At 37.6% G+C, this 12,673-nt stretch overlaps 1 protein-coding gene across 1 annotated transcript in view; it reads right to left on the reverse strand.

Moving 5' to 3' along the window:
- LOC122796467 (leucine zipper transcription factor-like protein 1) overlaps positions 1-12,673 on the reverse strand; it is a 555,892-nt gene that overhangs the window by 85,925 nt on the left and 457,294 nt on the right. Inside the window, exon 3 of the mRNA XM_044064968.1 lies at positions 5,731-5,805. Coding sequence (XP_043920903.1) covers positions 5,731-5,805 — 75 coding nt within the window. The remainder of the gene's footprint in view (positions 1-5,730; positions 5,806-12,673) is intronic.

Here is a 12,673-nt window from a genome sequence, read left to right on the forward strand (position 1 = left end):
AATCTGAGATTCCAGTAAAAGGTTTTGAAAGTGAGTGGAGAGGGAGTGGACCTTTTCCTGTGGGAGAAAGGCCCGCATTAGGTCTGTCCTGCTCCTGCAGCCCAGAAACATTTTGTTTTGCCGAGGGAGCAAGGAGAATTTGTTTAAATTGAGGGTGAAGCCCAGGTTTTGAAGAAGGGTGGTGGTGAACCTGAGGTGGTTTCTGAGACAGGTTTCTGTCTCTGCTAGAAGGAGAATGTCATCTAGGTAGGAGTAGAGTTGCATACCTTGGGTCATGCAGTAAACAATGGCTGGGGCTAGGCATTTTGTGAATACTCTGGGTGCTGAAACTGAAAGTGAGAGCAGGGTTCAGAGAAACATAGAAAATTTCTGTTGGAGGGTTTTATGGGGATATGGAGATAATATTCTTTTAGATCCAGAGTGGCCATGAAGCCTTGGTCTGGGATAACAGTGAGTAGGGTTGGGAGGGAGAGAATTTTGAAGAAGGCTCTTCTAGAAATAGGCTCAGGAAAGATAAATCCAGTATAAGTAATCAAGGACCATCCTTTTTGGAGACCAGAAAGAGTCTTGAGTAAAATCCTTTTCCTTCTTGCCCACGAAGAACAGGTTCTATTGTTCCTAGTTTTTGGAGGTCTTGAAGAATTTGTGAAAGTAGGTGGATTTGTTTTTTTTTTGGGGGGGGGTGTTCTTTGGGATGGGCTTTTCCCTCCAGGAAAGGAAGTATCCATTTTGGATGATACTCAGTATCCATTGGTCTGAACTGATGGTTTTCCAGATGGGTAAACAGTGGGATAGGTGGGCTGACAAAGGCAGATGGACAAGGCAGTCGTGCATTGTTGGGTGCATTTCTATCCAGAAAGGACTGTCTAGGACTTGGTCGATTCAGGTCTGGAGAATGTTTGCCTTCTGGTTCTCCTCCTGTGTCTGGAGGACGAAGTGGTGACCAAGGAAGGGGTTCTCCTGACAAATGAGGTTTTCACAGGTAGTTCCTGTAATACTTTGGAACAGGGGACACAAGCAAATGCTTGATGTTTTGCAGTTCCTTGCTTTTCTCCTGCAGATTTTTAAAAAGCTCTGTAGACTGTTTTCCAAACAAAAGGTTATGGTCTAAGGAGGCATCCATAATCTTAGTTTTGAAGTCTTCAGGCAGAGGTTGTAGGCACAGCCAGGAGTATCTTTGGAGGATGGAAGCAAAAGCTGCTGACCTAGCAGAGACCTCTGCAGCATCATAACTGCACCTAATTGAATGTCTGGCTACCTGTGAAGCCAGAGACAATTTTGATGTTATGTCTGCTTTGGTAGGGCAGTCAGGTGTGGCAGCCAGGAGGTTAGTTGCTTGAGAGACAAGTTCCAGTGCATATTTAACCATGTGAGTCTTGTAATTTATAGCACGGAAGGCCAGGGTGGAAGAGGTGTACACTTTTTTTACCAATCCTGTCCATAGTTTGCTGTCATTATCAGTAGGCAAAAGATATGCAGAGGGAATAAGTCTGGATTGCTTGTCTGGAGAGACAGCAATGACTGCATGGTCTGCCAAGGGGGATTTAACTAAGAATTTTTGGTCATCAAGAGCCTTATAAAACCTGTCTGGTCTTTCAGGTGCAGGTGGTTGAGAGTCTGGGTTTTTGGATGCAGAGGTAAAAGCATCCAGATAGGCAGGTAAGACTGGTGGGATGGCTGATGGGGAGGGAGACTCCACTTGAAGGAGTTCAAAATACCTCCTCTGGGTGTCAGTCATCTGGGTAGCGTCCCATTTAAAGTACTCTTTCATCTTAGTTATTGTTTCACCAAAGGTAATGTCCTCTGGCGGTGTGTCCCGTTCAATAGATTCCTCATCTGGTGGCCCAGAGAAGTAAATATTGTGGGAAAAAAATTCCAGGGAATTGTTATGGCTAGGCTTGCATAGGCCTTAGGACTGATAGCCTAGTACCAACCTATGAACCTATAATATTCTAAAGGGAAGGCAATCTGGGATGCATAAGAAATGGAATCTTCTTAGATGAAGAGTAGTATGGTTCTAGTCCCTCTTCTTCTTCTTGGGTAGTCTGCAAGGGGAGAGAAATGGCAGAGGCAGGCCTTGGGCTGAGCTCAGGTATAGTGGAGGGAGTAGAGCCTGTGGGGCTGAGGGCCATAAAGGCCTGCATCAGAAAGTTAGTGAAAGATTGCCAGTCAGGGACTCCTTCAGGGGTAGGAGTCAGATGTTTAGTTTTCTGTTTACATTTAGTAGGTGTAGGGTTGGAAGAAGACCTAGGTTCAGAAGCTTGAGTCTCAGGAATAGGAGTCTCCGAAGGCCGAGTGACTGTTTCTGCCCCCCCCAACATTGGTAGGGACCGACATCTGGGCTATCTCTGTGGACGTGCAGGTCGCAACTTCTGAAGTGGTTTCCTCGGTGGGAGCCATCGAAGTAGTCGGTTATGTCAGATGTCCCTTAACTCCTATATCGTAAACTGGCAGGATGTCCGATAGCTGAGAGGCAACGGAAGTAGGCCTGGAAACTTTGGCTTTTTTCCACATTGGTTCAGTCACAGCAGCCGATTCGGGGTCCATTCTAAGTGCAAGCTTTTTGAGACGTAAATTTAATGTGGCCAGATGGCTGCAGAGGGTCTTTGGTATGAAAGATTGGCAAATGGAACATGCAGTATGATCGTGTTCCTTCCCAAGACAAAAGATGCAATGGTTGTGGGTATCCTTATGTGGTATCTGACGTCCGCAATGGCATTTGCCCTTTTTAGCTGACATCGGCTAATATAAAATACAGCTAACCAAGCTCAAGCAAAAAGAATGTAAGATTTCTCCAGTGGGGTACTTAACTTTTTAAAAGTCTTCTGAAAGCTTCTTCTCCTAGAGTAGGAGTGAAGTGAACGATGAGACGTCATCTGCGGCTGAAAAGTTCTGAGGTCTGTGCATGCAGACGTCACATTTAAGGTCCCTGGTTTATGGCCCTACATGTGACGTCCCACACAACTACAGCAGCCAGGCTTAAGCTTTTATATAGGAGCCGATGTTGGGTCACCTGAGGCAAGAAATCCCCCACAGTAAGAATACTGCACCATAGGAATAATAGGACATAATGCATTTACATTTATGTAATAATATTGAAGAATGATGTATTACACAAAAAATCAATGATTGCAGTGAAAATACAGTTAAAAAAGCAAAAGGTAAATTCACACACACACACACACACACACACACACACACACACACACACACACACACATGCACACACATAAATAAGTTAATTAAAATAAGCAAAATCCATTGGTGCATATTCCTGTTAGATTTGCTGCAATATGAAATAACACAGGGTTGACATTACAGTTTTACATACAATCTTAGCAGAGTTAAAGTAGGATAGGGGATAAGAGGTGTTAATTGTTGAATGTAAGAAGGGTGGGACAATAAGAAAAAAAAGGTAGAGCAAGAGCAGGAGTAAATGAGAAAAATGAAGATGGTAGTAGTCAGAGAAGGTCAGTATGATGAAGAGAAGAGAGAAGTAAAGGAGTGTGAGAAATGGGGGAAAAAAGGTGAGTCATGTGGGATGAGAGCAGGAACATTCCCAGATGGTTTTGAGATAGGAATGAAGCAGGTTCTTAAAGGCTGAGTGGTTGTCTGTAGTACAAATAAGAGGTGGCAGGGAGTTCCAGAGGAAAGCTAGGGGAAGTAGGTAGGTGTCTGCCTGGAGGACGAGCAGGCTTGTGCAGGTCAAGTAAATTCTTGTTATTGGATCTTAGAAGTCTGTTGGGTAGGTGCATTATTGAAGGAGGAGGCAAGGGAGGGGCAGATGGGGGGGATTAAAGATGAGTTTATGGGTATGAGTAAGTTGAATGTAGGTAAGATGGTTGGGAAGTTCAAGCCAATTTAATTTGTGTGGACTATTGCAGTGGTGGGAGGAAGATATACAGCCGGTAGCAAACTTAGAAATGTATTTATAACAGGAGGATTGCTTTGTTTTTAAAGAAGATTGAAGGTTGGTAAGAAGTGGGGCACCATATAGGAGAGAAGGAATGAGGAAGGTATTAGAGAGTACAAGTTTAGTAGTGGGAGTGATATACCGGTTATGGCAGTAGAGCATTCCTAGTTTCCTGTGGGTTTTCTTTATATTGGTTAGTAGGTAGGTATCAAATTTTAACTGTTCATCAATATCCCTGGATGCATCTTAAATAGGATGAAGCATGATTTAGTCACACCCCTAACAACACTGTTCAGTCTCAGCCTCCATACAAGTTTTGTACCAAGCAAATGGAGAAAAACTACAGTCATTCCCCTGCATAAGGAAGGACCTTCCACAAATCCAAGCAATTACAGACCCATAAGTTTGACCAGCCTCACATGCAAATTCATGGAAAGACTTATCATAGAATTAATCAATCAGGACATATGGAATCTCCAAACACTGGGCCTGTCTCAGTTTCTTTTTGTCAAGGGCAGGTCATGCTTACTTAACCTGATGGATTTTTTGAAAAGGTCATCAAAGCAGTCTTACCTTTACAAAGAGACAAGTCACCAGTGAAGTCCCCCAGGATTCTGTGCTAGGATCTCTCCTGTTTGGCATCTACTTTTCTAAAGTAAAAGCCACCAACAAAGGGCTCTGGCTAACTAAGTTTGCGGATGATTGCAAGCTGGGAGTAGTTACTGAATCCCCAAATGGCTTAGCCATCCTGCAGGAAGGTTTGTCTTAAGGGACCTAAACCTTGTCACCACAATAAACAGGACACGCTGGAGGGATAGATTCCTGTCCCAGAGACTTCCTATACTCTGGAACAAGCTACCCATCTATGTCAAGCAAAGTTCTTCATTAGCACTCTTCAAGAAAAATCTTGATGAGTGGATGGGAAATAGGAAATACACCCTGGGGATCACTTCTGTGTCTCTGCTGGACAGTGTCACAGGAAAATAACTTTCTTGGGTGGCGTAAACTATGGTACCTTGCTGGCTAGGCTTATGTAGGCCCTTGGGCCGATAGCCTACCGCCTACCTATGAACCTATGAACCTATAAATACCTGGTGTCAAATCATGGTCTGCAACTATATGCCAAAAATGCATTACTGTATCTTTTTAATCTACCCCAGGGAACTACCACATTGACAGTACTCCCCTAAGAGCTGACCCAGTTATTCAGGATTTGTGAACTTACATAGACATTGACATACCTTTTGATCAACATGTGCCATTATTGTAAGAAAGTCCTTCTATATTGCACAACTTATAAACAAATAGATAGCGTCTAGAGTTAGGGATGTCATTGTCCCCATTTACACAGTCATCATTAGGTCAGTCATTGAATATCAGTGTAGGACATTGTGTTTGCTTGTTGCATGCTTTTTGTAAGGAACTTCTGTGGATGTTCCAGTTGTTGCATGTGTCTGGTTAAGTACATAAAGAAGGGGGCATTATACTGTATAATGGGTCTGATAAGGACCAGTACCTTTCTGGACCTAGAAGCTACATCATTGTAAGTTGAGTTCTTTACCCCGCTATAGACACCTGGTCTGTAATGTTACTGCTTTTAATTACCTTGACATTCAGATTGATTGCTCAACCCCTTACCCTCTCTTGTCACACTATCACAAGTGTGTGTGTTTGTGTATGTGTGTCCATCAATGCACACAAGCAAGAAAATGCACATTTGAGTTGAAAAGAAAATAATTTAGGTCACAGCTATTCCCTTCCTGCCACAGCTTTCTATTCAATAAAGAGAAAACAACCATTTAGATGATTATTTACACCTTTTGATCCTGAAGTTTCAGTAACTCTCTCAGATCTTCTTCCACCTTCAGTTTTTCATCTAAGGCACATGTAGCCTACATAAAACAAAATAAATACACAAATAAACACATAATAAATAAACATGAGTTATAGCACTGCACACAATCTTCATGTTCATTGTTTTTTCTAAATATTTTTCGTCTCCTAATAGGTCATTTTACTATTCAGTTAAGTGTTGGCTACAATATTTATAAATGGTCTTAGAAGGTGCCCGTTTTCAGATGGGTGTTGATCTTGAAGAGCAATGTCATGACATATTTATCAATAGTCTACAAAGGAAAACCAGTTATTCTGAATAAATTGATATCACATTCACTCAAAATATGCACTTGAATGCTTTGTAACCCTAATGTAACTCTAATGGTCCATAGTGACAATGTAAGAAAGGTTGTTTCTACAGTGGCCGAAAATGGCCTGGACTAACAGTAGGCAATAATGAACAACTAAATTTGCCAACCACATTATGTCACAGCACTATGCTAAGCATTCCAGCAGCTTGACTGGGTAATGCAACTTCAGAACATCAGCCAAGATATTTCTGACAGTGTCAGTGGCTCTACAAATAGTATACTCAGTGATGATGGAAGATCTGAAAGACATGGGTTCTGTTCTCACCACAGGTGCTTGCATTTATTTGCCATTACTGACACTGCAGTGCAGAACAATAGGGGTTCTTCACTCCTGAATGTGTCATCCTTCACACGAGAAATCTGTATTTACAAAATCTCACAGCACTTGTCAACAAGAGAGTAGGCAGTCTTTATTTAAATAATTCATGTATTTAAATGACTACATATTCAAATATTGTTGACAATAATTTGAAATCATATCTATATCACATACACAAAATTGCAAACCTCCATTCTTTTACACAACCAAAATCTAATTTCATTCTTAATATTCTCATGTTTCATCAAGTTTTACTGTATAAAACTTCAGCACCTTTTGCCTTCCAGTCACTCCATACAGGCAAACGTTCTTGTCAGTCCAATCAATATTATTTTTACATTTTTCATCTCTCCATACTTCCTCATATAAAATCATTTCCATTCTCTATCCAATTTGTTTTCCATATATTTTTAATGTTTATCCAAAAACCTTCTAAGAAAAAAAAATCCACTGATTATTCTTCCCCAAAGAATGTAATTTTCTAGTAATGTATTTTACATTTCATAATACTTTTTACAAGTAGTTTTTTTATCATCAGGCTCCACAAAAAATCTTTACATTCATATAATTCCATAAATGTTCACTCCTTTCATTTCTACTATATTTTCTTTCTTCTTTTTTCATCTCTGCATGGATCTGTCAAGAAATTTCTTACCATTATTTTCTCATACTATTCTTTTATTAGTTTTTTGCATTTCATTTATTTCCCATTCTTTATTTTAGGTTATACATTCTTTACCTTTACCATAAATAAAACCATTTTTTTCCATTTTCCTGGAAACACTTCTCATATTTGTTCCTAAAAGGTCTCTATGCAATTTGTCTAACCTGCATTCTAGAACAAAATACATATGCAAAGAAACTAAGAAAACAATGGGCTTAATCAAATTCATCCCATCCTTACTAATACTATAAAAAATTCCTCTCTAAACAGGATTCAGTTTCAAACCCCAGAGATAAAATATATAACTCAATTACTTTTCTGTCTAAACAAGGAAGATACATAAACACTCCAACTCCCAGATACATCACACTTCTCAGATATCACTAAATGCATTAAATAGCTTATCTTCTCAAAAGTTAAATCATATCATTTCCAGATTGTTATAACTTCCCAGGTATCATTCAACAATTTCTTCCACTAACCTCAAACACATTGTTCACTTACAAATTTAATTCCCATCACTTCTATATCACTTCTATTGAAATACGCTCCCCCTATTTGCACATCACCATACTCTTTACGTTTTTCCTTATTTAAAAATAAAGAAACAATCCATACGATTCCAAAATGGTGGACAGCCTGTAAGCACACTGACAGTGCAGCTCCTGCATTCGTATACTATAATCTGACTTCAAACCAGCGCATCGCTTAGGAAAATTATACCAAACATCAATGGATTAAAGCAGAAATACGAGTACTTACTTGTTTCATCTTTATCTTTCAAAGATTCTCGCATTCTGAAGGAAAAATAATTACTTGTTGGAAACAGAGCCCTGAACCACATGGTGTGGATTGTTCAAGACTAACAGGCCTAATAAGAGGAAAGCAACAAGAAAAACAACTTTCATAACAAGACTTGTCATTTAAAATTCTGCACTACTACTAGAAATCTAACTATACAAGATTAATGGAGAATCAGCCAGATCGGATGGAAACTGTAATCACAAAAACCAAACTGTCTGCAATTACTACTCCTGAGAAATAAACCACTTCTAAAAGGCAAAAAATTAACAAGCAACAACAAAAAGCTGATAAAATGTCTCAAAGATTAAAACAGGAACAACCTTAAACACTGGAGAATTTGAAAACTGCTTTACAACCTTTACAAACAGAAGTTCAGGGTTTCTCTCAAAAGTTAACTACATTTGGCTCTACTCTGGATCAAATTGTGCTTAGGCTTGAACAAAATGAAGCTAAAATTATGGACAATGAACTAAAAATAAATGAACTACAACAAAAAGCACAAACCAATGACACCATAATTAAAGAATTACAGCAAAAAATGTTAGACTTGGAAGCTAGAAGCCGGAGAAATAATTTTATCATAAGAGGTATTCCAGAGAGCTTTGATAATTCACAACTTATTCCAATAATAAAAGAAATACTAAGCTCTCTTCTGGCTAATAAAAATCTCCTGGATGAGATAGTGATCAAAGGAGCTCACAGAGCTATAAAGCATACACAAACAACTGATCTTCCTAGACAAATCTATATCAGACTGCTTAATTCAGCACATGTTCAACAGATACTGTCAGCTTATAAGATTAAAAAGAATGTTACATGGAGAGCACATAAAATTATGATTACTCAAGATCTTCCTTTACAAATTAAACAAAATCGACAGAAACTCAGCAAATACTGCAATTATCTCATTGAAAATAAGATTCGTTTCCAAATGAGATATCCTGCAACTTTAACATTTTATTACAAAGAAGAAAAAATATCCTTGGAAACACCTGACCAGGCAAAATCCACCTTTCTGCATCTCTTCAAAGTAAATCCTGCTTGAGACAACTCTTTTCATATCTTTTGATCCAAAAACATTTGGAAGGCTAAACAAGTGCTACAGCTCCAAAGAACTACAGGACAGAAGAATATACCACTGTTATGGGAAATTTAAACAGCCGCAGGATTTTCCCTAGTCTATGGTTGCTGTAAAGCAGTTGCATGTTTTCCCCATGTCTGAATGCATTTTTCTACAGGTGTAATGGTTTGCTGCCACCTCCCAATATATGCCCATTGATTGGTTGTTATAAATTTTGGGGCAGTCACAGTGGTGCAGCGGTTAGCGTTGCTGCCTCGCACCAAGAGATTCTCTGGTTCGATCCTCGGCTGGGTTGCCTTCTGTGCGGAATCTGCATGTCCTCCCTGCGGTCGTGTGGGTTTCCTCCGGGTGCTCCAGTTTCCTCCCACATCCCAGAGACATGCTGTAGGTGGATTGGACACACTAAATTGGCCCTAGGTGTGAGTGCATGTATGTGTGTGCCTTCTGTGGAAGGTTGGGTGCTGGGCTGGCAACTCGACACCGTAAAACTCCACTGCCAATCATGAGCGGACAGGTGATCCGCTGTGGCGATCCCTAACCAGAAAAAGCCGAAAGAAGAAGAAGATGGGAAATTTTAAACAAATGGATGTGGAATGTGTTCTAAATAACTCTGCTTACTTGTCTGTAAAGAAAACCTCTTTGCTACACTGTAATACTTAAGGTACTGTCTTTTAGCAACTGCCTTTACATTTAAAAGTTACAAAGCTACCTAACATTGTCTGCATAGAGAAATGACTTTAAAGTGCATTTACAGCTTACAAAAAAGAAGTGTTAAATTACATTTAAAAAATCGGATATAACCTTTGATATAAGAGTTTAAGTAGTGTAAATATTATACATAAGTAGTTTCAGTTAAAATCTATACTCATTATTCTACTGGCATAATCATTGAGTTGCTTTTATGTCTGTCTATGAGCAAGGTACAAAAACATTTCTTTTTTTTTTTTCTTCTTCCTCTCTGTTTGTTCAGTTGCTGGCACTGGTTAATTATTAACATATGAGTTCACAATGATGTGTTTATATGGTTTTTGACAGTGCAGTGTTAAATGAAGATTCCAATGCAATCAAAGAACCACAGTTAGTTCCTGCTAGCAAGAAGGGAAATGTTGAATTTTAAAGTGCTGCCTTCTTTAAATGTTTAAAATGTATAATCATTATTCTGCTGACATAACCATTGAGTTACTTTTAAATGTGTCTATTAGCAAGGTATAAAACTTTTTTTTCTCTTTTCTCTCTGTTTGTTCAAGTAGATGGCACTGGTTAATTATTAATATATGAGTACACAATGATGGATCTATATGGCTTTTGCCAGTGCAATATTAAATGAAGTTCCAATACATCTTAAAGAACCACAGTTAGTTGCTGTTAGTAAGAATAAGGCAAATGTTGTTGAATTTTAAAGTGCTGCCTTCTTTAAATGTTTAAAATGTATAATCATTATTCTACTGGCATAACCATTGAGTTACCTTTAAAGGTGTCTATGAGCAAGGTATAAAAACATTTTTTTCCCCTGTGTGTCCGGTAGATGGCACTGGTTAATTAATAATATGAGTTCACAATGATTGTATGGTTTCCAATACATTTTAAAGAACCACAGTTACTTGCTGTTAGCAAGAATAATGCAAATGTTGTTGAATTTTTAAAATGATGCCTTCTTTAAAATATACATATATTGTACTTGGTTTTTGAAAATATTGTTTTGTTAACTCTTTAATAACTCTTGAAATGTTAAGAATTATAATATGTTGCTGTTACTACAAAACATTTTATAAAAGCTACTTTTCCTTTTCTCTCTATATAATATCTAAGGGCACAATTAATATAATATTTTAAGAAGTCTGAAAATGAATATGCAGTATATAAATAATAAAAGGAGCGGGATGGGCACAGTCTGTTAGCTAATGACTGCTCGCATTTGGAACACTATGGGTATTATTGACATCCCTCTGATATATATCTACTCCTTGTTGTTAAAAATAATAATTTCTTTTAGTTTCTTAACTCATGCACATTTACAAATACAGAGGGATGGGTGGTTAGGCACCTATTTAGAGTTTAGGAGTACAGAAGTCACAGCATTTATTCTTAAGATAAATACACTATCAGAAAAAGTTTATAACTGTATTTTTGTGTATCAACTAATGAGAAACTTCAACAATATTAATAAAAATGATAACCATAGACTTTTGGAATGTTAAAGGGATGGTAGATAAAAAGAAAAGAAATTTAATCATGCACCTCACATACCAAACTAAGGCTGATATAACTTTCTTGCAAGAAACTCACTTAGATGACCAACTTTGGGTTAGGGAAAGGAAAAGAAAATGGGTTAAAACAATAGTTGCTGCAAATTATAGTTCTTTGTCCAGGGGAGTGGCCATTATAGTAAATAAATCCTTCCAAGGAGAAATTACTTCCTATGAAGCTGACTCAAAGGGAAGCTGGGTATTACTTATTACTGAATATCATACTTTGAACAAACCATTACTATTTCTTAATATATATAGCCCCTGCTCAAATCAACAGCTCTTCATTTATGAAATCTTTAATATATTAGCCAAATACCCAAATCATCTGTTTATTGTAGGTGGGGACTGGAATGCTTTACTAAATCTAGATAAGGATAGATCGCATAATAAAAACAGACAGTCACAATCTACCACTATAGCACTTGAAGAATTACAAAATACATTTGAACTAGTTGACCCTTATGGTAAATTTCAATATGATAAAATATCAAGATTCACTTTCATTTCAGCCACTCATAAAACTTGGTCCAGGATAGATGCTTTTCTAATTTCTCTTGCTTTCCTTTCTAACAAAATAAATTATGCTGTATCACCTAGAACTCTTTCAGATCATTCCAAAATTAGACTTTTAATAAACTTTCAAGCTCATAAACAAAATATTTCCTATTTCAATACCTGGACGTTAAATCCTAAAATTATACAAAACCAAGAAACTACACAAGAAATTCAGAATGTGTTAGCCCAACTTCAAAATGATTTTATATCCAATCAAATTCCATGTGACATACAATGGGCAGCTACCAAGGTGGTCATCAGGGGTATTATTATTCAAAAATCTGCATGGCTCAAAAAAAAGTATAACAATCTTAGGAATGAACTAGAGTGTCAAATAAACACTGCTGAACTAGAACTTCAGGAAAAATATTCTAAAGAACTTGAGGGAAAAATAATTGATTGGCAAAAACAATTACACAAACACTATTTAGAAAATATCTCCTTCTTAGAATTAAGGTCAATATATCAATAATGGGCTCAAACACCATCAAAATTCCTAGCTAGACTAATTAACATAAAAGGTGGACCTCCTAGAATCAAAGAAATAAAATATGAAGGACAGGTGAAATATAAAGATCAAGATATAGTGGACGCTTTTGAAGATATTTATAAGAAATTATACAATATACCCTTATCATCATTTACAAACAGATTTGAGGATTTTATACATAATATAAACTTTCCACAAATTACAGAAGATCACAGGAAACTCTTAAAATCTCACAAACGAAAAGAACCAAAGCAACAATGAAATAAAAAAGAATCCAACCACGAGTAGAAGGCAAAATAAGCTTTATGTACAAGCGCTTTCGTCTAAATAAGACTTCATCAGATACATAAAAACACAGGTGCTACAAAGATCTTATATAATACCTCATAAA

The sequence above is a fragment of the Protopterus annectens genome, chromosome 3.part0, assembly GCF_019279795.1.
Source record: "Protopterus annectens isolate FY-2018-M chromosome 3.part0, PAN1.0, whole genome shotgun sequence".
NCBI classification, from domain to species: Eukaryota; Metazoa; Chordata; order Ceratodontiformes; family Protopteridae; genus Protopterus; species Protopterus annectens.